Genomic DNA, 21,637 nt, shown 5'->3' on the forward strand with positions numbered 1-21,637 from the left:
TTACTTTGGTTGGCCAGGGATCCCTCCTGCTTTTACTGCCTTTTAGCATGTGATTGAAGATTTACAGGTCAATAAACAGCCTGCTTAGCAGCACTAGGAACATGCCTTTTTGGCCATCATGTCTAGGCATGGTCTTGAATGAGAGCTTCTGGCTCAGAGGCAGGGTCTTTACTCATCTTACATGACTACCAGATGTCTAGCGAATTGTCTTATAGCTACAGGTTAACAATTAGCACAATAGGACACTACGTTAATCAAGATAAGGTTCCAGGGAGGACTAAGCAAAGAATCTTTGGCTTGCTTGGGAACTGCTTCTGATACAAAACAAGTGAAAGTATTGAGAGAAAATCTGCCCTGAAACATGACAGTGATAGCATTATTGAAAATATCCTTATTGTACAAACCCAGATCAGTGTTAAGTACAGAAATCTTCCCTCATTTCTCATCAACTGTTGCAGCCTTGCACAGGAAATAACAATGATCAAGTCAGCGAACATTTATTTCTTATGCACAAGACAAACAATTAAACAAATATTTTTTCTCTCAGGTATTTTATCATGATGATTTAAATGATGAATCAAAAAATAAAACACAGACTATGTCACAACACATTCATTTGTATATCACTGAAGGAAATAGAAAAGAATAAACAGGTGATCCCTTGCTAAATTCTCTGCTGTAAAGAGTCCCCTTTGTTGAAAAGAAGTCTCATTACATTGCAGAAAACCATCCTCTCCCCTTCCTTTGCTTGGGTGCACAGTCATGATCATATCATCGGCAGATGAGACACAGATACCCTTAACTGTCATCAATATAGCACTTCCCTGTGGCTGACTGAAGGATGAACTAACCTCAATCTCACACTGCTCAAAAGTAAGTCCTTTGCTCTGTGAAGCATCCTTTACCAATTAAAGCTACCCACTGAAAAGTTCATAACATGTCAACATTTGTTGATTAATTATCAAGTTGAAAACTACAAACATGAAGGATGCCTACGGCAATAATTACAACAGTGGGTTGCTCTTCACTTCACCTCATGGCCCAAATGTTTACTGCTTTTTAAGAATTACACTCTCAAGCATACTGCTGAGTGTGATGTGCAAATTAAGCACTGTCAAATGCTACACATCTCAAATCAGAACAAACTGCGCTGGGTGCTACATCTGAAAGAGTTGATTGACCCCCAAAATGGAGATTTTGTTTAGAACTTTACTTATAGTCACCAACTTGAAGTGATACTGTGGGTAGCTTTCCAACTCCAAAAATGAGCAGAATACAAAATAAACAAGCACAAAAAAAATTTATATGCTTATTCTTCTCCACCCATCCCCCCCAACCAATCTTCAGCATTTGCTCATCATTTTACATTGCAGCTATAGTGAGCTAAAGGACAAACATGCCATCTTAACCACTTAGCTGTCCATCTGTGTCTCCTCAGCTATTTTTGAGACATCACCCAAGCTGTTGCTACTGCATTTGTTCTCCCTCAATTGCATTCACTGCAACAAACTTCCAATTCCTTCATATATTTAACTAATTTGTATTCCACTTCTAAACCAAAAGGAAAAGGCACTGATCTGCTTGCATACTGGCACCCAAAAAGTGAAAACAAGGTATCTTTGTTGTTAGACAAACATGACATCAGGAACAAAGTCAAGTCACAGCAGTGTGTGGTTGACAAACAAGGCCAGGCACTTTCCTTCCGCCATTCCCCAGAAACATGGACTTCTCTACCCATTTAACAATTAGTAAATATGGGCGGTTGAATGCAGCAGCCAAAATACAGTCCCCACTGGCTTTTATTACACTGTACGTTTTAGCTGTGCTAAATGATACTTAAGATTGGACTTAGAACAAAAGGATAGAAATTATGACAATGATTAGATGGTTTCAAAATGTAGAGAGAAAAATAACTAACTGTAGCAAGAGTTTCAATTTAGAAGTCTTTTCTTAATGATTTAGATGGACTGGACAACTCTTCGCCACAATACTGTGGTTTTCTTTTACTAGTCTGGCACCTATTGGTTGCTTCCTGCGATTTTTCACTTTCAGATGTTAAACAGCTGTTCCATAAAGACAGTTTATTTTGTTGCAAGTTGGATAGGTCAGACGATACTGAAAGAAAAGGGGAACTAAAACTACTCTGAAAAGATGTTTTCTCTTCTGAAGACACTGGTTCTTCTGCAATGTCTAAAACAACAGGAGGCTGTACGGGCAATGGAACCAGACTTTGCCCTTCAGTATTTGCAATCATATCCCTGGTGTCTGAGGGAGGTGCCTGCAGCTTTTTCTGTTGCATCTTTTGCTCTAACCTTTTCTCAGCTTCATTCAAAAGTTCAGTGCACTGTGCCAGTTCCGCTGTTAAAGAGAGGGCAAGGTCAGAGTGGTCTTCAGATTGCAGAGAGGACTGAGGATTTTGGATGTTCTCCGACTCATCCAACATGAAGTCCAGCTCAGATATCTTTTCCCGGTAAGCTGCATCCATTGAGGTCTCACTGGATGTTCTTGAGCGTACATTGCCGCATTGAGGAAAACAAGTTTCATTAATACTTGGGCTGCTGATTAAATTTGTCACTTTGTTCTCTGCTTTGTCCAAGAGTACTTCTTCACCTTGAGATGTCTGTAAGCTCTTATTTTGAATGCCTTTATGGATACTTTCAGTTGAATGAGATTGACACATATCCCAAAACATCAGGCTATTGGAGGAGAACTCTGTACTCTGTACAATGTTGCAGTCAACCTTTGGCTGCGATACTTTTTGCTCTTCAGAGCACACATTTCTCAAACCAGCATCATCAAAACAAAGTTTCCTCAAGTGAGTTGACTTCTTTCTTTCATGTCTCCTTTCCATCAGGGGACTAATTTCGTCATCTGTACTCTGAAGGTGGAGAGCACCAAGTGATGTCGATGGAGTACAAGGACTAGGAAGTTCAAACTGTACCTCACTCTCATCTGCAGCTGCAGAATGCCCGTCTTCCTTTTTATTACTTCTCTGGGATAAAGACAAAGCATCATCCTCAACAGGAGCAGTGGTTAGAAGTCCGTTATCAGCCAGGACCATGTTCATTGGAGCAAAATCAGTCATTGTTCCACGTAAATTTTGCTGATAAGCCATATTAAAAGCAGTTGACATGACACCATCTAACTGGTTAACTAATGGCTGCTCGATACTTGTGAGGCTTCTTCTCATGGCTATGATCCTGTTCTCCTTGGTATCATCAGAACACTTCCACAGTTCTCTACTGCTTCTATTTTGTCCACCAAGCAGTGAAGTAGAGGGCAATTCTGGACTAAATTTTCCAACCTTGGTCTCATTCTTCTCCCGCTTTCCCTTCAGTTGTTCAATCTGGAGCTCCATATCTTCGATGTACTTGTCACTCCGCTCCAAAGCCCTTTTTAGACGACTCATCTCGCGTTCATACTGTTCCACCTTTGACTGAAGAGCAGCCACCGTGAACCGTCCAAATCTGAAATTTAAAAAAATTATATACATTAATAGTGAGAATGTTTTGGTGAGCATCTAGTTCTGAGCTGATTTCCCTCACCAAAACGTTCAGTGTAAAAGCAGAAGTATAAAATCAGGTATTATTGTCAGCAAATCACTATTGTTAACATTTCATGATATACATGAAAACTTAGTTATTTTCGTTTGATACGAGATCTGTAAAAATAAGAGCCTTGGTCAACTATATGGACCTCAGACCTGCAGCAGTAAGCTAAGGAGACCCTTTTGCCAAGTGTTCATTACTTTCCAAAAAAAGAGAGAGATACTCCAGGGGAAGGACATACCACAGTAACTAATCAAGGAACTTATTGAGAGATAAAGCTAACAATTTCAATGATTAACAACAGGTTAGAAGAGCGTACAGGGCTTAATAAAAACAGTGAAGAATGATAAAGACCAATGAATGAGAAAACAAAGTATGAGAGAAGCTAAATAGACATAGAGAAGAAAACGTCCATAAAAAAGAAAGGTGCAGGTAAATTGAGCAATAACTCTAAGGCTTCCATCCTTACTGCAGGATACAATTAATATTCCCAAAATAATTGCATCAAGAAGTGAAAAGGAGAAATTCATTTACAATCACAAGGAAGAATGTACTGGATAAATTCAGTAAACTAAAATGTCCCAGAATGTTGACAGCCTTCATCCCAAACTCTGAATGTAAGAGGCAGCTTAGATTTGTTTAAATTTTCCAAATTACCAGAGATTTTGCAAATGTCGCACAAGATTTGAAAATAGTAAATGGGACTTCTCTTGTCAAGAAAGGAGGGAGACAGAGCCAGGAAACTACAAGCCAGTCAACTAAACATTTGTCATAGGGAAACTACCATTTTTAATGTTATATTGGACATTAAAATCAATGGGGAGTCATCATGATTTTGTAAAAGTAAATTTTTTTCGACTAATTCTTTAGAGTTCTTTAGGGAAGTAATAGGCAATGTAGAGAAAGGAAGGCAGTGCATTTAGATTTCCAGAAGCTATCTGTCAAAATGCCATAGTATAGTCAGGGACAGTCACAGATTCATTTGGATAACTGAACATTGTTGTTTGTTACAAGGAGAACCATAAAAAGCTGGAGAACTGAACAAATCTGGCAAAGCTGTGCATAAAGAAAGAGAGTCAATATCTCAAGCCCGGTATGACATTTCTTTCAAAGAGTCCATTCCACTTTCCGCAACTGCTGAGACACTTGCTGACTTTCTCCAGCACTTTCTGGTTATATTTCAGATTTTCAGCAATCACAGTATTTTCCTTTCATAAAAATTGGCATGTTTTGCTACAACGTACAGGACATTGTTGAAAATCTAAGGTATCATGTACAGTTTTGCTCCCTTTATTTAATAAAGAACATCATTGCATTAGAAACAGTTCATAGGAAGCTTACATTCCTGCGTCGTGGGATGACAGGTTATCTGATGACAAAGTTGGGTTTGTATCCATTAGAGCTTAGATGAATTAGAGGTTACCTTGGGTAGACACGACAGGGTAGGAAGAGTGGCATTGATTGGACATTTCTCCTTGTGGGAAAGATTGGAGCTAGTGGACTGAGTTTTATTTTGAAAACTATTTTTCCCTCAAAGGAAGCTAAGAGTCTGTTGAACTCTCTCCCCGAGAGTGGCAGGGGCTCAGTCTTTGAATACTGAAGACAATATTAGGAAAATTCTTGACTATCAATTGAGTCAATGGTAGTCAGTGCGGTTTCAGGTCAGAACGCTCCACAATCGACATGATCTTCTCCCTCCGACAGCTCCAAGAGAAATGACGAGAACAAAGACAATCACTTCGTGTTGCCTTCATTGACCTCACGAAGGCATTCTAACCTGTGAGCAGAGAAGGCTTGTTCAAAATCCTCTCCAGGATTGGCTGTCCTCCAAGACTCCTTAGAATACTCATATCCGCATGAAACGATTGGAAAGGCGTTGTTCCATTTGATGGCTCTTCTTCAGAGGCTTTCAACATCCGCAGCGGTATGAAGCAGGGCTGTGTGCTTGCCCCCACCCTGTTCAGCATCTTCGTCGCAGTCATGCTGAAACCTGGGTTTGGAACATCAACTGACGGTGTCTACCTCCACACCAGATCGGATGGAAGGCTGTTCAGTATGTCCCGGCTGAGGGAAAAATCCAAGGTTCGTGAAGTACTCGTTACAGACATGTTGTTTGCCGATGACGCAGCATTGGCAGCACATTCTGAAGAGCAACTACAGCGCCTTGTGGACAACCTCTCAACAGCCTGCCAGGAATTCAGCCTGAAGAAGACCAAAGTGCTGGGTCAAAGTGTTGAACACCCCCCCTGTCATCACCGTCAACAATTACAAGTGGGAGGTAGTCGAAGAATTCACACACACGGCTCCACCATCACAGACAGCCTCTCCCTGGACTCCGAGATCAATAGGCGGATTGGACGAGCAGCCTCCACATTCGCCAGGCTGACCAAGTGTGTCTGGGAGGACAAAAAGCTGACTACGAACGCCAAGATTGCAGCCTACAGGGCGTGCGTCCTCAGCATACTGCTTTACGGCAGCGAGACCTGGAGCCTCTACTCCAGACAAGAGTGGCATCTCAACACTTTCCACCTTTGCAGCCTGAGACGCATTCTGGACATCAAGTGGACCGACCGAGTCACCAACAGCGAAGTCCTCACCCGCGCCCAGGTACCCAGCCTCTTCACCTTACTCCAACAACACTGCCTCCGCTGGTTGGGTCATGTACGTCGTATGCCGGATGGGAGGATCCCGAAAGACGTGCTGTACGGGGAATTGGCCATCGGCAAGAGAGCACAAGGACGACCTCATCTTTGTTTCAAGGACGTCTGCAAAAGGGACATGAAGTCAATGGACCTGGACGTCGAGAGATGGGAAGACATTGCAAAAGATCACTCACGCTGGACCCGGGAACTAAGCAGGGGGCTGGAGCAAGGAGAGGAAAAACTGAGGCTTGCCGCTAATGAAAAGCGCGCTCGACGGAAAGAAAGCAACACAGCAACACTGGAGGAGAGTGTCTTCAAATGCAGTCACTGCAACCGAGACTGTCACTCCCATGTGGGCCTGTACAGCCACTACAGACACTGCACTATCATCAGCAGCTGAATCAAAACTCTTCAGGCGCAGATCCATGGTCTCTCGAGACTGATGGATGCCACACACGCATCCTCACCCATACACTGTAGCTCATCTGCAACTGCTCTGTAACATCCATCTTCCAACTACACCGACAATGACTCTTCTTTCTGTTGGTCCCCATCTTGCTCATTGGAGCATAATCAAAGGGCCAAAATACTCACATTTTAGTTTCTAGATCTAACTTTTCAAAGTTCTTTTTGCTCATGCAATTTCAAACGCTTCTTGTATCACCTGCCATACAGGCCATATCTCAATTTTCCACTTAAATAATCATGTTTATTTGCAGTGTTCTCTTTGCTGAGGTTAATGGGCATTAATTGCATGTTCCATCAGCAGTAAATTGCTGCTTTAAAATGAGGTTCACCAATCAGGCTTAATACTCAATGCCTAAAGCTGGGATCAAAATCCCTTACTAAAAGCATTATGAATGACTGACGTATCATTTCAAAGTAAACTAATAACAGCCTACTTTCCTAAGTGAACGCACGTAAACATCACACACAGAACAAGTTTCTCATTCAATGCATTAGTGCAACTTTCCAATCAGCTTGGCTGATAATGAAGGCATGGTCGCAAAATAATTTTTAGAAACAAAAATGAATATTAAAATTAAACTCCTACTTTCAGTCGTCAACCCATCAGAACACACCATTAAAAAAAAACAAGCATTTCATAAAAGGTGGTGCTGCCTTTGCATACCATAGGCGTATAGCCTGGCTTGATGTGTTCTGGGAAAACCTCAGTATTCAGATACAAATGCCTTGGTGATGCTTCAGCAAGCTAGTATGGCTTCTTATTTCTGCAGTTCCACATGTATCAATGAGTCAATGAATTTTGACCAAAGCCAAACTAAAACTAAGGAACAACTTTGCATTAACCTTGAAAATTATATCCTGCAGGTTTGAATTAGTGGGGCTGTGGAGGATGTAAAGAATGAAATCAGTCCTACAACATGGATAACTACGTCTCATCTTCATTGTTATCAAACTAAAACAGCAGAGCAAGGTACACTATTACTGCTGTTGGGGTGCAGTCTGATGTAGCAGCCATTATAGTAGCTCACACAGTAATCATTTAAAGGTACTGTCAAGTGCTGTGGCTTATTCTGAAGAGTAATTGCTTGTTTATACGTGAGGATTGCTTCATTTGGCAGCCTTACAGTGTTTGTTCTAAATGGAAACCCAGGGAGAGATGCAAAGCAGGGGCAGTCGTAGAAATGGAACCAAGTGCAAGATGTTAGCAGTGCACGATACATTTATCATTTGGGCTATCTGTTTCTTTCTCATTAATTTGCCTTAGGCCCTCGTGACACAGGAAACAAATGCTCAAGATTGTCCGAATTGCATTATGTACCCCAGAACTCCACTCTGTCGGAAATGACACACAGGAAACATTGATTTGGATTTTCCTACAGTGGGGGGTACAGAGTCAGAGGTAGTTTGGGCTCGGAGGGAACTACTGGGAAAATAGGAAAGCAGTCATTTCAGGACAGCGAGATAACGAGGTGTAGAGCTGGATGAACACAGCAGGCCACGCAGCATCAGGAAGGCTGACGTTTCGGGCCTGGGCCCTTCTTCAGGACAGCTCCTGGACTAACTCCTATTACCAGGATGTTGTGCCGATACTGGACCAACTGTTCATACCAAAAGGACACGTAACTAATTCCCATAGCTAAGGCCACAATTAGTGATGGTGGTACAATCTCATAGCTATTTTGTCACAGGCACAGTGTCATGGTAGTTTGGTACCACTTGTGGAGGATACCACCTCAACGGCCCACGATCTGCAGTGGCTCAAGAAGGCAATTCAATGCCAGTCAGGGATGAGCAATATATACTGGCCTATCCAGCACATGCCCATGACCCAAAAATGCAGGTCGAGGGTGGAGGCACCTTCAGTAGCAGAGGCTCCATATCCCCCAGCAAGGTCATGGTGGCACAGTGGCTCAGTAGTTAGCACTGCTACCTCACGGCGCCAAGAACTCGGGTTCGATTCCACCCTTGGGAAATTGTCTGTGTGGAGTTTACACATTCTGCCCGTGTCTGCGTGGGTTTCCTCTGGGTGCTCTGGTTTCTCCCACAGTCCAAAGATGTGCAGGCTCAGTGGATTGGCCGTGCTAAACTGCCCATAGCGTTCAGGGATATGCAGGCTAGGTGGGTTAGCCATGGGGAAATGCAGGGTTACAGGAATAGGGTGGGGTGGGATGCTTCTTGGAGGGTTGGTGTGTACTCAATGGGTTGAATGGCCTGCCTCCACACTGTCGGAATTCTATGATTCTATGTCATACGGATGGGGTCATGTGTAGAAAAGATCACACCCACAACCCGAACCAGTCCTTCACAGGGGCTTCCTGTCCTTTGGCAAGCCTTACCAGATTTAATCCTAATCAAATTTAAATTCATAATTGCCTCTGAGGCTATCACACAGTGGGGGTCAAGAACTGCTGGCCCTCCAGAGTCCATAATAGAAGCACCATCCATAACAAAATCGTCCACTTGATGGGACCTCACTCACCACTTCATTCCCTCCTACACTGAGGCAGTGTCTACCACCTACAAGATGCCACTCACCAAGGTAACTTTGATAGCACCTTCCAAACCCACAACCACTGTGATCTAGAAGGACATGGGAGGCACGTGCACAGGAACACCACCATCTGCAAGTTATCCTCCAAGCCAATCACTATCCTAACAAGGAAACATAGCGCCTCTCCTTCAGCATCACTTGGTCAGAATCCTGGAACTCCATCCCAAACAACACTGTGGCTGTAGTTACTTTCCACGGACAGCATAAAGAGTTTGGAGAGGCTGAATATGCTGGGGCTATTTTCTCTGGAGTATCAGAGACTAAGAGCTGACCTTACAAAATCATGGGGGGTATTGTGGATAGGGTAAATAGTCAAAGTCTTTCCCCAGGGTAGGGAAGTCCAAAACTATGTGGCATAGGTTTAAGGTGAAAAAGGGGAAAGATTTAAAAGAGATCTAAGAGACAACTTTTTCACACAGAGGGTGGTGCATGTATGGAAAGGTTTAAGAGGGATACAGGTTAAATGCTGGCAGATGGGACTAGATTAATTTAGGATAGCTGGTCAGCACTGACAAGTTGGACCAAAGGGCCTGTTTCCATGGTGTACATCTCTAAGACTATATAACTGCTCCCTTTCAAAGGAGAGGTTATCTGCTGGGTCAAATGTTCCAATAGCTTATTTACCTGACCCTCAAGGTATCACCTGCACCATAATGTTGTGGAGTAAACTGTGCAATCGAGATATCAGCCATCTCAGAACCCAGCAAACTGAAATGGAAGCAGTTCATCCTCATTCTCAGGGGGTGTCCAAGAAACAAGGATAACCTTACAAAGCAATGAACTATCAACCTTTCATCTTAGAGATTTCAGGAGGGAAAATTCCTGATTTCTACTAACCCTTGGGTGAAAGCCTGCTCCATTTCCCTCCTAAATATCCTAAGATTGATTTTAAGACAATATATTCTCATCCTTGATTTCCCCAGACGAAATACTGTCATACTTTAAACATCACTATTAACTAACGCAAGATATCCTGGGTTAATTTCCACAATGTCTGAAACAGTTGATAAATGCTGACACAGACATGCTAATTAAACTATGAGGATATAGGGTCTGCTTTGATACAGATATTGTATCGCAGGGAGCAGTCCAAAAAGTATATTTAAAGCCATGGCTTGTTTGGATCACACATTTACTGATCAATAGGAACATTCCAAGCCATGCCAATAATTGTCATTTCTAGCTGGTTCATTTAATTCCTTACAGAGATCTACAGTGTCACCATTTAGGCTAAAAGCATAACTTGTTTGTTCATAAGATTATCCTGAAGATGAAAATCTGGGATAATAATCATTTGCCAGTGAAAACACTGCAGACAGCTCAAATCTACCAGAAAACTAAAAAATGGTACAATCTTGAATCAGATAAATGAAATTAAAATTGAAAACATTCAAGCCATGTTTTAGCTCCAAATCTTTGACGGAGAATTGGTATGAAGAGCAAATAAACATTAAATGGACAGAGCAATCTGCACAATAAACGAGGTTTTTATATAAATGCAGTGGAAGAAGACATGCAATTCTTCCAAGCCATTTTACTGAAAAATCACTTCATGGTGTTTGCAAAATTTAGCTATAATCCAATAAGGCAGGAATGTAGAAGGTAAAACAATGACCTTAGGTAATACATCAGCTTGGAAGAATATAGTACAGCTCCTAGGTATGAGGAACTTCTGCACACATGAAAAGAAAATCAGTAAGACATCCGCTTCACATGGTCTGCTGATCTTTCGGCACTCCCAACTTGGGAAGAAGTGACAAAGTGGTAGTGTCACTGAGCCAGCATAAGTTTGAATCCCACCATGGCAGATGGTGAAATTTCAATTCAAAGAAAATTTGAAATTAAAAGAAAACTGTTCTAATGATGACCATGCAACCATTGCTAAATGTCACACAGGAAAATCTGCTCTACTGATGTCCTTTAAGGAAGAAAATCTGTCACCCTTACATGGCCGAGCCTGTACGTGATTTCAGATCCACAACTAAGGCCACAAAAAAATAGTCAGCTGTAGTTTCAACTGAATACATGAAGTAACAATTGTCAGTGGGCTAACAACACTATGTTTAGATTAGAACTTGAAATGTGAGGAACTGTGATTCCAAACTATTTAATTGTTACTTTTAACTGTGATCTCAGATGCAAGGTTGTGTGTTAAGGTGGAAGAGAGTCCTCCAATAAATATGTTGCATAAATATTTTGGGGCATTGGGACTGTTATGTCAAGATTACCCATTTAATTAAACTGGCTAAGTTTATTTCCCTCTCAAGCAGTCTCCATCGATATTGGAACTGTTTACCCCTTTTCAGCTTAACTTACATAAAAGCTATTTTCAGATCAGGTTTCACAAATGAATCAAAGAAAACAATTCTACATTGAGAAAGTTATTGGACACCAAATTTTGGTGGTACATGCTGGCTCTATAACTTGTGGGGATTTCACTGGTGAGAACAGATATCAGGTAAATATATACTGTTTCGTAGAAAGTTGATGAAAAATTTTCACACCAATTGCTTGCCTCGTTTATAGGCTGCACGAACGTTTCTTGCAGGGGTGAAGCTGGGCAAGATCGTGTCTCCAGCCCCCACAGTAGTGAGACAGAGAAAAGGAAGTGACTGATGTGATAATGCCATTTGTAATTCCCACCAATTCCACTGCCCCTTACCAGCCATTGAACACTGTGAAGCAAACACATAATTCCTACCTGGTTACAAATTTGGAATAGCAGCTGATCACTTTATAAGCAATTTACAGAATGAAAGGCAGCTTTCTTAAAAATAAATCTATTTTTTTCACACACAAAGACTCTGCAGATGTACCAAACAGCACTTGTGATCAGTGGCTACAAAATTCTCACTCTCACCTCGCGGGTGTCCTGGTTGCAATGACAACATGCAGGTTTTATGCAAAGATCTAATATTGTGGAAATTCGGATAGGTTTAGATTTCCCTGGGGTTAATAAGCACTACTGCTTATTTATTAAAACCCACAAGCATTGAAAATTCAAAAATTCACAAAAGCTAAGTTAACTATTTAAATTCCCTTAATTCCAGCTTCTTAATGAAGCCTTAACTTGGCAGAAATAACATTTCTGTGGTAATTTCTAGGATAAGAGTTCAGAGTTATCTTGTAAACATAGTCAATGAGATCAGACAGAGCACATAAAGACCATAATAATGGCCTCCACTTCTAACACAGAAACTAGACATACTTTTGTGGAGATCGGCTATCAATCTCAGCCTTCAGATGCAAATTCTCTCTCACAAGATCACCATTTTGAACACGAAGCTTTCGATTTGCCTGAGGAAGGGAAAAAAAATTCAAATACTTTGAAAAGGTTATGGAGTCTCTAGGGATCTATCAAAGAGAGTTTTGTGCTAAATGTTCAATATCAAAAATACCATTTTTGATGCAAGTGTCATGCACTGTTAGATTTTACATATTTTCTACATTCAACGTGCCAATAAACAAAGGACAGGATGCACTTCACTGCATCATTACATTCCCAGGGAGGAGGCCATTCAGCCCACTATATCCGCACCTGCTCTCTGAAAGAGCACTTCATTTAATGCCATTCTACCTTTTTCTCTGTGTAACCCTGTGCATTGCTGCACCTCAAATAATTTTGAAAGACATTTTTAAAATAGACTCTGAAAAAAGCTCAGCATTTTAATTTGAACTAATTAGATTTTACAACAAAATTATCTTACACCAAGATGCAGAATACATTTTTAATGCTCAAACTGGTGGCCGAGCACCAGTAGCTAGACGTTAAGGGAGAAGCCTAATGGCAAAATCATGTTTCTCACACAATGAACTGATTCATGAATAGTATGTAATGACAATATGTCAGTATCAACACAACTGCTATTAACACTCAGCAGCTATTAATAAATGTTTCATGTCACATTAGACTTGAAGTTTTTGCCAAAAGGCAATCCGTGAAGTGCAAGTACAAAGTACACAACAGGCCAACGCCTTTCTTCATGAAAAGAGCAGATGATACACAAAGGACTTTTCGAAAGAAATCATATTCTTGACTTTATTTTAAGGATACATGTTTAAATCTCAGCATTCCTTATCTGGGCCCACAAAGAAATATTATGACGACAAGATCTCCTTTGAATCATCAGCATTTTGGATGGATTTTCGCCATGTCCTCCCATAGTTAGAAACTAGGGTCCAGATTTTCTTTATCACGGTGAAAATGGTAGAAGACAGCATAAATCTGAAATCCTGCTCCTGAATACAGCTCTTCCCATCTTCTGCATTGGGGCAAGGGAGGGAGGAGAGTGGAATGGCCCAGGAAACAGACGTGCAAATTCCAGAAGGCAGCTCACCATTTAAATGATCAGCAGTCTCTGCTCAAACTCCAGTTTGGTAACCATATTGCACGGAACCAGGTGTCTGCAGGACAGATCAGCTCATAGCAGATTTGTTCTCAGTGCATTTCCCCTGGATATCCAGCATATCTACGTAAAAATCCTCTAGCCTTAGACTGTGACTCCTTGTTCTGACTAGTCCTCGTAGAATTTTACTGGTTCCCTATGAGATCTCCCTCATTTTTCTAAACTCTGCTAAATAAAATCCACTCTCTCTCCATAACTCAATCCTCCTGTACCAGAAATTTATCTGGTAAACATTTGTTGCACTCCCTCCAATAGCAAGAACATGCCTCCTCAAATAAGGAACCAAAACTGCACACAGGTGTGGTCTCTCCAATGTTTTGTATAATTGCAGCAAGACTTCTCTGCTCCTGTACTCCAGTCCTCTCACTGTGAAGACCAAGGTATCATTTTTTTAGCTTCACTGCCTGCAGCATCTGCATGCTTCCTTTTCTGTGACTAGTGTACAAGGATGCCCAGGTCTCATTGAATCTTCCCCTTTTCCAATCTATCACTATTCAGATAATAATCAGCCTTTCCGATTTTGCTACCAAAGTGGGTAATCTCACATTTATCCACATTATGCTTCATCAGCCATGCAGGTATGCACTCATCCACATCACACCGAAGCAACTTTGCATCCTCCTCACAGTTCACCCTGCCATCCAGCAGTAAGTCATTTGCAAATGTGGAGATATTACATTGAGTTTCCTCATTAATATATATCATGAATTGTTAGGGGTCCAAGCACTGATTCCTGCAGTACCCCACCAGTCAATGCTTGCCACTGATAAAAAGACCTGTTTATTCCTACTCTTTATTTCCTGTCTGCCAACCAGTTCTCTGTTCATGTCAGTACACCAACCTAATCCCTTGTGCTCTAATTGACATGCACCTTATCAAAAGCATTTATTGAAGTTCAAGTACACAAACATCTATTGCCTCCGCCTTATCAACACTGCTAATTACATCCTTGAAAAGTTTCAGTGGATTTATCAAATATGATTTTTATTTTGTAGATCCATGCTGATTCTGTCTGATCCTGTCATCAATTCCAAGTGGTCTGCTCTTAAATCTTTTATAAATAGACACGAGTTTCTTCCCGACAATTGTGACAAACTAATTGGTCTGTAATTCAAGGTTTCTCCCTCTCTCATTTTGTAAGTAGCAGAGTTATATTAGCTACCCTCCAATTTATAGACTCTGGAAGCCTTCCTACGGATTTTTGAAAGATGACCAGCGGTGTCTCCACTATTTCAAGGGCAAGTTCCTGAAGTAACCCAGAGTGTAGATTCCTGGGAATTTATGGGCATTTAGAATCAGAGAAGCACAAAATACAGAAGAGGCCTTATTGCCAAAACTACGCTACCACTTACATTATTCCCACTTTCCTGCACTAGGCTCATAGGCTTAAATGTTATGACACTTCAGTTGTTCATCCAAGTATCCAAGTACTTTTTGAAGGTTGAAGTTTACCTGCCACAAGCACCCTTCCAGACTGTGCATTCCAGATACTCACCACGCCCTGGGTGAAAACACTTGTCTTTCACTTTAAAAGAGTGTCTCCTTATTGTTAACCCTTCAACTAAGGGGAAAGCTGCTTACCATCCACCACATAATCTAATATAGCTCTATCAGGTCTCCCATTAACCTTGTCTGCTCCAAAGAAAACAGCTTGAGCTTGCCCAGTCTCTCTTGTCCATCACAGACAACATCCTGGTGAATATCCTCTGCACCCCCTCCAGTGCAAACACACTCTTCACACAGTATGGTGATCAAAGCTGAGCATAGAACTCCAGCTGTGCCCTAATCAAAGTTCTGTACAGCTCTAATATAATCTCCCTGCTCTTATAATCAAAGCTTCAACTGTTAAAGGCAAGCATCCAATATGTCTTCCTAGCTAACCTATTAACATGTCCTGCCACCTCCATCTGTTGACAGGCACCCCAAGATCCCCTTGTTCCTCTGAACTTCTTAGTATCCTGCAATCATTGCATACTCCCTGTCTTGTTACTTCTTCCAAAGTGGATCATCTTTAGCCCATCAATTTCACCCACACCATTGCCTGACTAATACCAATTTCCTTCAGTTCTTCCCTCTCTCTAGACCTTGCTCCCCAACAATTTTGGGCATTACGTGTGTACTTCTTTGTGAAGACAGAATGCTAACTAAATCATCATGCTAAGTCAAGGACAAAAAAGGATAGTGTAGTGGTAGCAAGGACAAAGCTAGCATGAAGTACGAGGGGGCAATGGGAATGGATAGAGAGAGGCAAAAGGGATATGACGGGCATGGGTTGACATGACTTGGGAATGGGCAGTGTATTGAGGGGGTTTGTGGGCAATGAGGGGCAGGGGCTGAAAAGTATTTTCAATATTCTTTTATTTTAACATTTAAATAATACAGGAGCCTCAAGGAAGGCTTTCTACCTCCCCACCCAGCCAACTGGCAGGTTCCTCAACTCTTTCTAGGTCTCCTAGCCTGCTTTCCAGTTCAACTAGTGATTCGGGCCTAGTATGAAAATGGTAAGGGTGGAGGGCATGTATTTTTCAAGAGCAGGTTTGCAGAATTGGGTATTATCCGGTCTCTGTGCGTGCAACTGTCCCAGAAACAAAAAAAAAGGGCCTAAGTTTAATAGTTAATGCAGTTACTGATCTCTTAAATATTTTGCCGTCCCAAGGTCTTCATCAGGATGGCACGAGTTATGTGGAAAAGTGAATTAGAGTAAACATCAACAGAGCTATTGTGACTGGTTCAGCACCCAGGTAACTTAAAATCATTTGTATTTTAATGGAGTGTCCCATCAGTATTCGTCATGGAGCTCTTTCAGACAATACCCCAAATGGTAAATGTAACCAAGAAAAAAAAATAAGAAATCATGTGCACAAGTCTGGAGGAAAAATAGCTGGATGTCACAAATCAACAACGAATCAAGCAAAGCAACTAACCAAATCCTGCAAAAAGTCAAACTTAACTTCAAATGCAGAAACTCAAAAAGTCACCATTGTGAAAGAGGTTAATATTTTTTGTCCAACAATGTACTCTGGCTTTTATCATGAAATGTCAATTCAGTATTTAGTTTTTGTCAGACCCAAAGAAAGGACAGCATACTTAGGTCATTTTCTGATGAAGCTCCAATGCTTATTTCCAAACAGAAGCTTATCGAATAATGCATGTTGAAAAGCACTATTATTAATCTTGGCTTTCCTGGAAGCTCCACATCAGCATCAAAGATTTTCAATATAATAAAACCATGATGCTATAAGAAGAGAGGCTAAATGAGGTCAAGACTATTCACATTGGAGCAAGAAATGGCAGAGGGGAAATTTTAAATTCATGAGATGAATCAATACAGAGTGGATGTGGAAAATCTCTGAAAATCAAAAGACAATCAAGGGAAATAATAAGCCATGGTAATTGTTCTTGAAATAAAATTTAAGTAACCTCTCTGCTCATGGGACTTATGAAGTTATGAGACACAGTGCCACCTGGTGAATGCAAATTTGATTTAATTGAAACACTCAACAAGCAAATTAATTTCTATTTTTCAGTATTTTTGATAGGCATCTATGCTAGGTGCTGAGGTGTAGCAAGGAGAAGAAACAGATGAAAATGTGTCTAAGCAAGTACAGCAAGGAACTAACCAAGCCTGTGAATTAGTCCAATGGGATAGCTCTTTCAGGGGCCAGGCAGGGAACAATGGGCGAAATGGTCTCCTTCTACACCGTGTGAGTCTATGATAATAGCCAGATTCTGCACTTGGGGCTAACACTCCTCTAAAATTTTCAGCAACTTTCTGAACATCGATGCACGCAGTTAAACACGAAAATTCAAAAATTGCTGTTTGTGATTCTGTCTCTACAGGAGTTAGACTGGCTACTTCCAACACATCACAATGAACTTCACTCAATGAGAAATCAGTAAAATAAAAAAATCTGTAAAAGCCTTTGGGAAAGGACCCTTTATGTATGAGGTGTAATTTGGTTTTCAATTCGAAGCATAAATTTATACTTAGTAAAATGTCAAATTTCCATGACAATATGAAATAAATTCGGGATTAACACAGAAGTTGTGTCCTAAACATTATTTCACCATCTGTTGAAGCTAGAATTAAAAGTGAAGAGATTTAAAAGTTCCTGCTTTACTGCTGGAGAGATTAAGTCACCGACGGACTGCTTAGCTTGCTTGACTGCTGTTGGATGCCTGAAAATCACAATAGCTTGTTCCCAGATTTGAACTAGCATCAGGAAAGGGAAATTCTGCAGAGATGGCTAGATCTGGGTCATCAACTTTCTTGGAGGCCAGTAGCAAGTGGTGCAGTGTCACTACTGATTTAAAGTCCAGCCCATTATGATTAAATGGCCGTTATTAATCGTCATAGTAAAAGGTTTTCAATGATTTATAATTGTTTTTGGAGTTCACTATTTGAAACGATTTCACAGGTAAAACAGCAAACTAAAAATTGCTTTATCTACATATACTTACCACAGTTGTATTCAGAATTACTGAACAAAAGAAAAACACATTAACTCAAGATTATCGCACAGAAGAGAGGCTGAAACTCCTATATATCTAGGCTTAGATTTCAGTGAAAATTCTGCATGTAACATACCTTGCTGAGCATTAGAGTTAAACAGTACAGAGTCTGGGTGCAGTGATGGATGGACTCTTGCCTTTCATCTCAAGAGAATGGTGGATTCAAGTACAGGTTGGAATGTTGAATTTTTCTTGTCGGGGTGGGGAGAGAAAAACAGTGGTGTAGCAGTAATGTCACTGATCTAGCACTTCAGGGGCTCCGTGCCAATGCTCTAGAGACCATGAGTTGTAATCCCACTATAGCAGATTTAAATTTAAAACTCAATTAATAAAACATTTGGAACTGGAAGCGAGCAGTAGAGGTGACCATGATAACTAGCATCAATTGTCATAACAATCCATCTAGTTCACAGATTCCTTTAGGGAAGGAAATCTGCCAGGCTTAACTGGTCTGGCCTCCATGTGACCATAGGTTCCATGACAATGAGGCCTTCTACTGTCTCGTAAAATGGTCCTAGCTAATCAGTCCGTTTTAGGACAATTAAGGATAGGCAAATAAATGGCTTAATCAAAGACTTCCAGACCCCACCGAAAAATACGTTTGCATCCTACTTTAGGTTGGTAAGAATATTGTGGCCAGTCTTTTTTGAGTGTCAATGTAACAATTCCCTAATTTAGTAATAGTTGGGAATTTTACACAAAAATTCACTGGATGGCTGGCATGAGAAACTCTGCAGCCGAGTTGCTTATCTATGGCATAGGCCGAGATGCATCGGCAGGATAGGGGGAAACCTCACTCTACAACCAAGTTCCTGGGAGGTATCCAGCAATGCTTGATGCCAACAGTGGATTCTCAAAAGACCGTTTAATTTCCCAGCATTTCATGATTGCAATGTCATACAAAACACATTTCTTTATGACAGACGTGATGTATCAATGTCCATTTTAATGTCTTTTCAATACTTAAGGTTGCAAACGACAGTGTACATTTAGATGTCAAACACATTTCACTAATGCCTACTTAAGCCCAGTTAGCAGGTTCTGGATTCAGGTCCTAATAAGACTGTAGTATAAAATCTAGGCTGACACTTCAATGCAGTACTGAGGGATGGCTACATTGGTAGAGGTACCACCCTTCAGAAGACACATCAACTGACAGGGAAAACAAGGCTTCAGTTTAGACATAAGTTGCGAGGCACTATTCCAAAGAAAAGCAGGGGTGTTCTTCCTGTTGCACTGACCAATATTCATCCCTCAAATGGCGCCATAAAAAGCAGGTTATTTGGATGTCATGGTCCACTTTGGAATCCATCAAAACAGGAAATCTGCTGAGGGACGACCAGGAGTTAGGAACAAAATTAAAAAGCCAGCTCTCGGGGGTGAAAATTTCTGAGGTTATTGTTGGAGCCAATCTGCAATTTGACATTAGAAACATACAGATCAAGCAAGTGTAACATTTAGTTAAAAGGGTTGGCGTGGCAAAGGCAAGTTCCCTTTCACAAGGCACCGATTCTGGTATTCTGTCCATGTGTACTCAATGTGAATTTCTAAAGGAAAAGTCTTAATTAGCCAATCTCATTAGATTATTTGAAGTGGCAAGAAGAGTAGATGTGGGTAAGGTAGCAGATGCAATGCATCTAAATATCCGAAAGACCTACCACAAGGTGAAACATCATAAACGAATGAATAAGGTCAGAGCACCCATAGCTAAAGCACAAGTTGCAGAGCGAATACATAGCTGTTTGAAAGATGGATATTAGGGATAAAGGAGAGCTGTTCATAGAAGAAAGGGGGAAGTAGGTTCCCACAAGGATTGGTGCTGGGACTGCTGTTGTTCACAATTTATATTAACAACAGACTGTAGAATCAAGAACACAATCTCCAATTGTGCAGGTGGGGAAGGACAGGCAATCGTGAGGAGAACGGCAACAAAGGTATCAGCAACTTGTAGTCTGGCTAATAATCAGTAAATGAATTTGTTTGCAGAGAAGTGTGAAATATGACATTTTGTAAGGAATTGGAGAAACTGAACCATTGCAGTCTTTGGGGTACAGGGACACTCTCAGCTCTGTTCGAAATGGAGTTCAAAGTTTCTGACCCAGTAACAACGATGGAACTGCAATATAGTTTCAAGTCCGGATGGTGACAGGGTTGGAAGGGAACTTGTAGCTGCTGCTCTGGTCCTTCTAGTGGTCCTGGGTTTGGAAGGTGATGTAGAAAGAACTTTTGAGTTAATGCTGTACACCTTGTAGATGATACACACAGCTGCCAATGTACATTGAAATCGTTTAGTTATGCTGATTTGTATGGTATTTTGGTTACACATCAGTGTGCTACTCTCATTGCCATATTCTAAAAGGATTATAGATGCTTTCAGAAGGTGAAGTATGATTTACAGCATGGCAACAGAATTGCACGATTATAATCATTAGGAAAGAATGATCAGAGAAGGTTGAGAAATGACCGAAGAGGTTTTTAATATTATTAAGTGTTTTCATAGCCTTTATGACTAATGAGGTAAGAGCAAAACCTGAAACCATCCGTCAGTCACAAAGAAATCAAATGAGGAATTTAGAAGAAACCTCTTTACTCAGAGATTAGTGAAAATGTGACGACTCTCCCAAAGGGAATTCATAGAAACAAATAGTATTGCTGTATGTAACGGGGAGCTAGATAAACAAATAAGAGAGAAGTGAATAGAGGCTTGTGTTAAGAAAGTGAGTTGTATGAAATGGAGAACAATTTGAGGAGACTTCAATGGTACACTGCTGACATAGATTGATTGGGTCAACTGGAAATTTTTTTTCCCTATTATGCTTAATTGCAGACATGGTATTTGTAAATTGCTGCCTCTTTCAATGGTAATGATAATCAAAACTGACTTAATTGGTTGTAAAGTACTTGGTGAACTTATGAAAAAGACGAAATGTATGCACTTTTATTCCCCCCTTCCTTCAAATGAACATCTAATGAATGCTGTGGGGGCAGAAGGTTGTCCCCAGCAGGATCATATTGACTGAAAGTTGCTGGTTATTCAGTTTCATCAGGGTCAATAAAATCAAATACAAGGCCCCGCATATGGACGGCAAGCATCTAATCCCATACCAGGTGGTTTGTTCCACTGTTCAAGACAAACTCCTATGCCTCTCCTTCTTTTACTGTTTCACAAGGAAAATATAGAAAAATACTTACTTCTTTAAGTTTATCCAAGTCTAGTTTCGTTTTCTCAAAGATTTCTGTCGCGGCTTTTAACTTGGCCCTCCATTCCTGCGGACTGATTAAGTCAGGTACGCTGTCCTGTTCAGTTGAGCATTCCTTCTGGTTATCGGCTTTGTTAGAAGGTGACAGTGTCCTCATATCAAAGACAGCTTGTAGCTGTGATTCCAGGCTCAGGTTTTTGCCACGAAGATCTTCAATTTCTTTCTGCAGGGATTCAATTTCCTCCTAAACATCAAAAAGATATTCAAGATGATCCTTCATAACTGGCTTTCCACTTCCAGACACTCAAGA

General features: G+C 40.9%; 1 protein-coding gene across 2 annotated transcripts in view; it reads right to left on the reverse strand.

Annotated features, from left to right (window-relative positions):
• Positions 1-494: 494 nt before the first annotated feature.
• Positions 495-21,637, reverse strand: part of obi1 (ORC ubiquitin ligase 1) — a 28,991-nt gene continuing 7,848 nt past the window's right edge. For both annotated transcript variants that reach the window (XM_048532660.1, XM_048532658.2), the window contains exons 4-6: positions 21,320-21,571; positions 12,418-12,506; positions 495-3,467 (exon numbers count right to left, since the gene is read on the reverse strand). In XM_048532660.1, the coding sequence (XP_048388617.1) occupies positions 1,937-3,467; positions 12,418-12,506; positions 21,320-21,571 (1,872 nt within the window). In that variant the 3' untranslated portion in view covers positions 495-1,936. The remainder of the gene's footprint in view (positions 3,468-12,417; positions 12,507-21,319; positions 21,572-21,637) is intronic.

The sequence above is a fragment of the Stegostoma tigrinum genome, chromosome 6 (genome assembly GCF_030684315.1).
Source record: "Stegostoma tigrinum isolate sSteTig4 chromosome 6, sSteTig4.hap1, whole genome shotgun sequence".
NCBI lineage: Eukaryota > Metazoa > Chordata > Chondrichthyes > Orectolobiformes > Stegostomatidae > Stegostoma > Stegostoma tigrinum.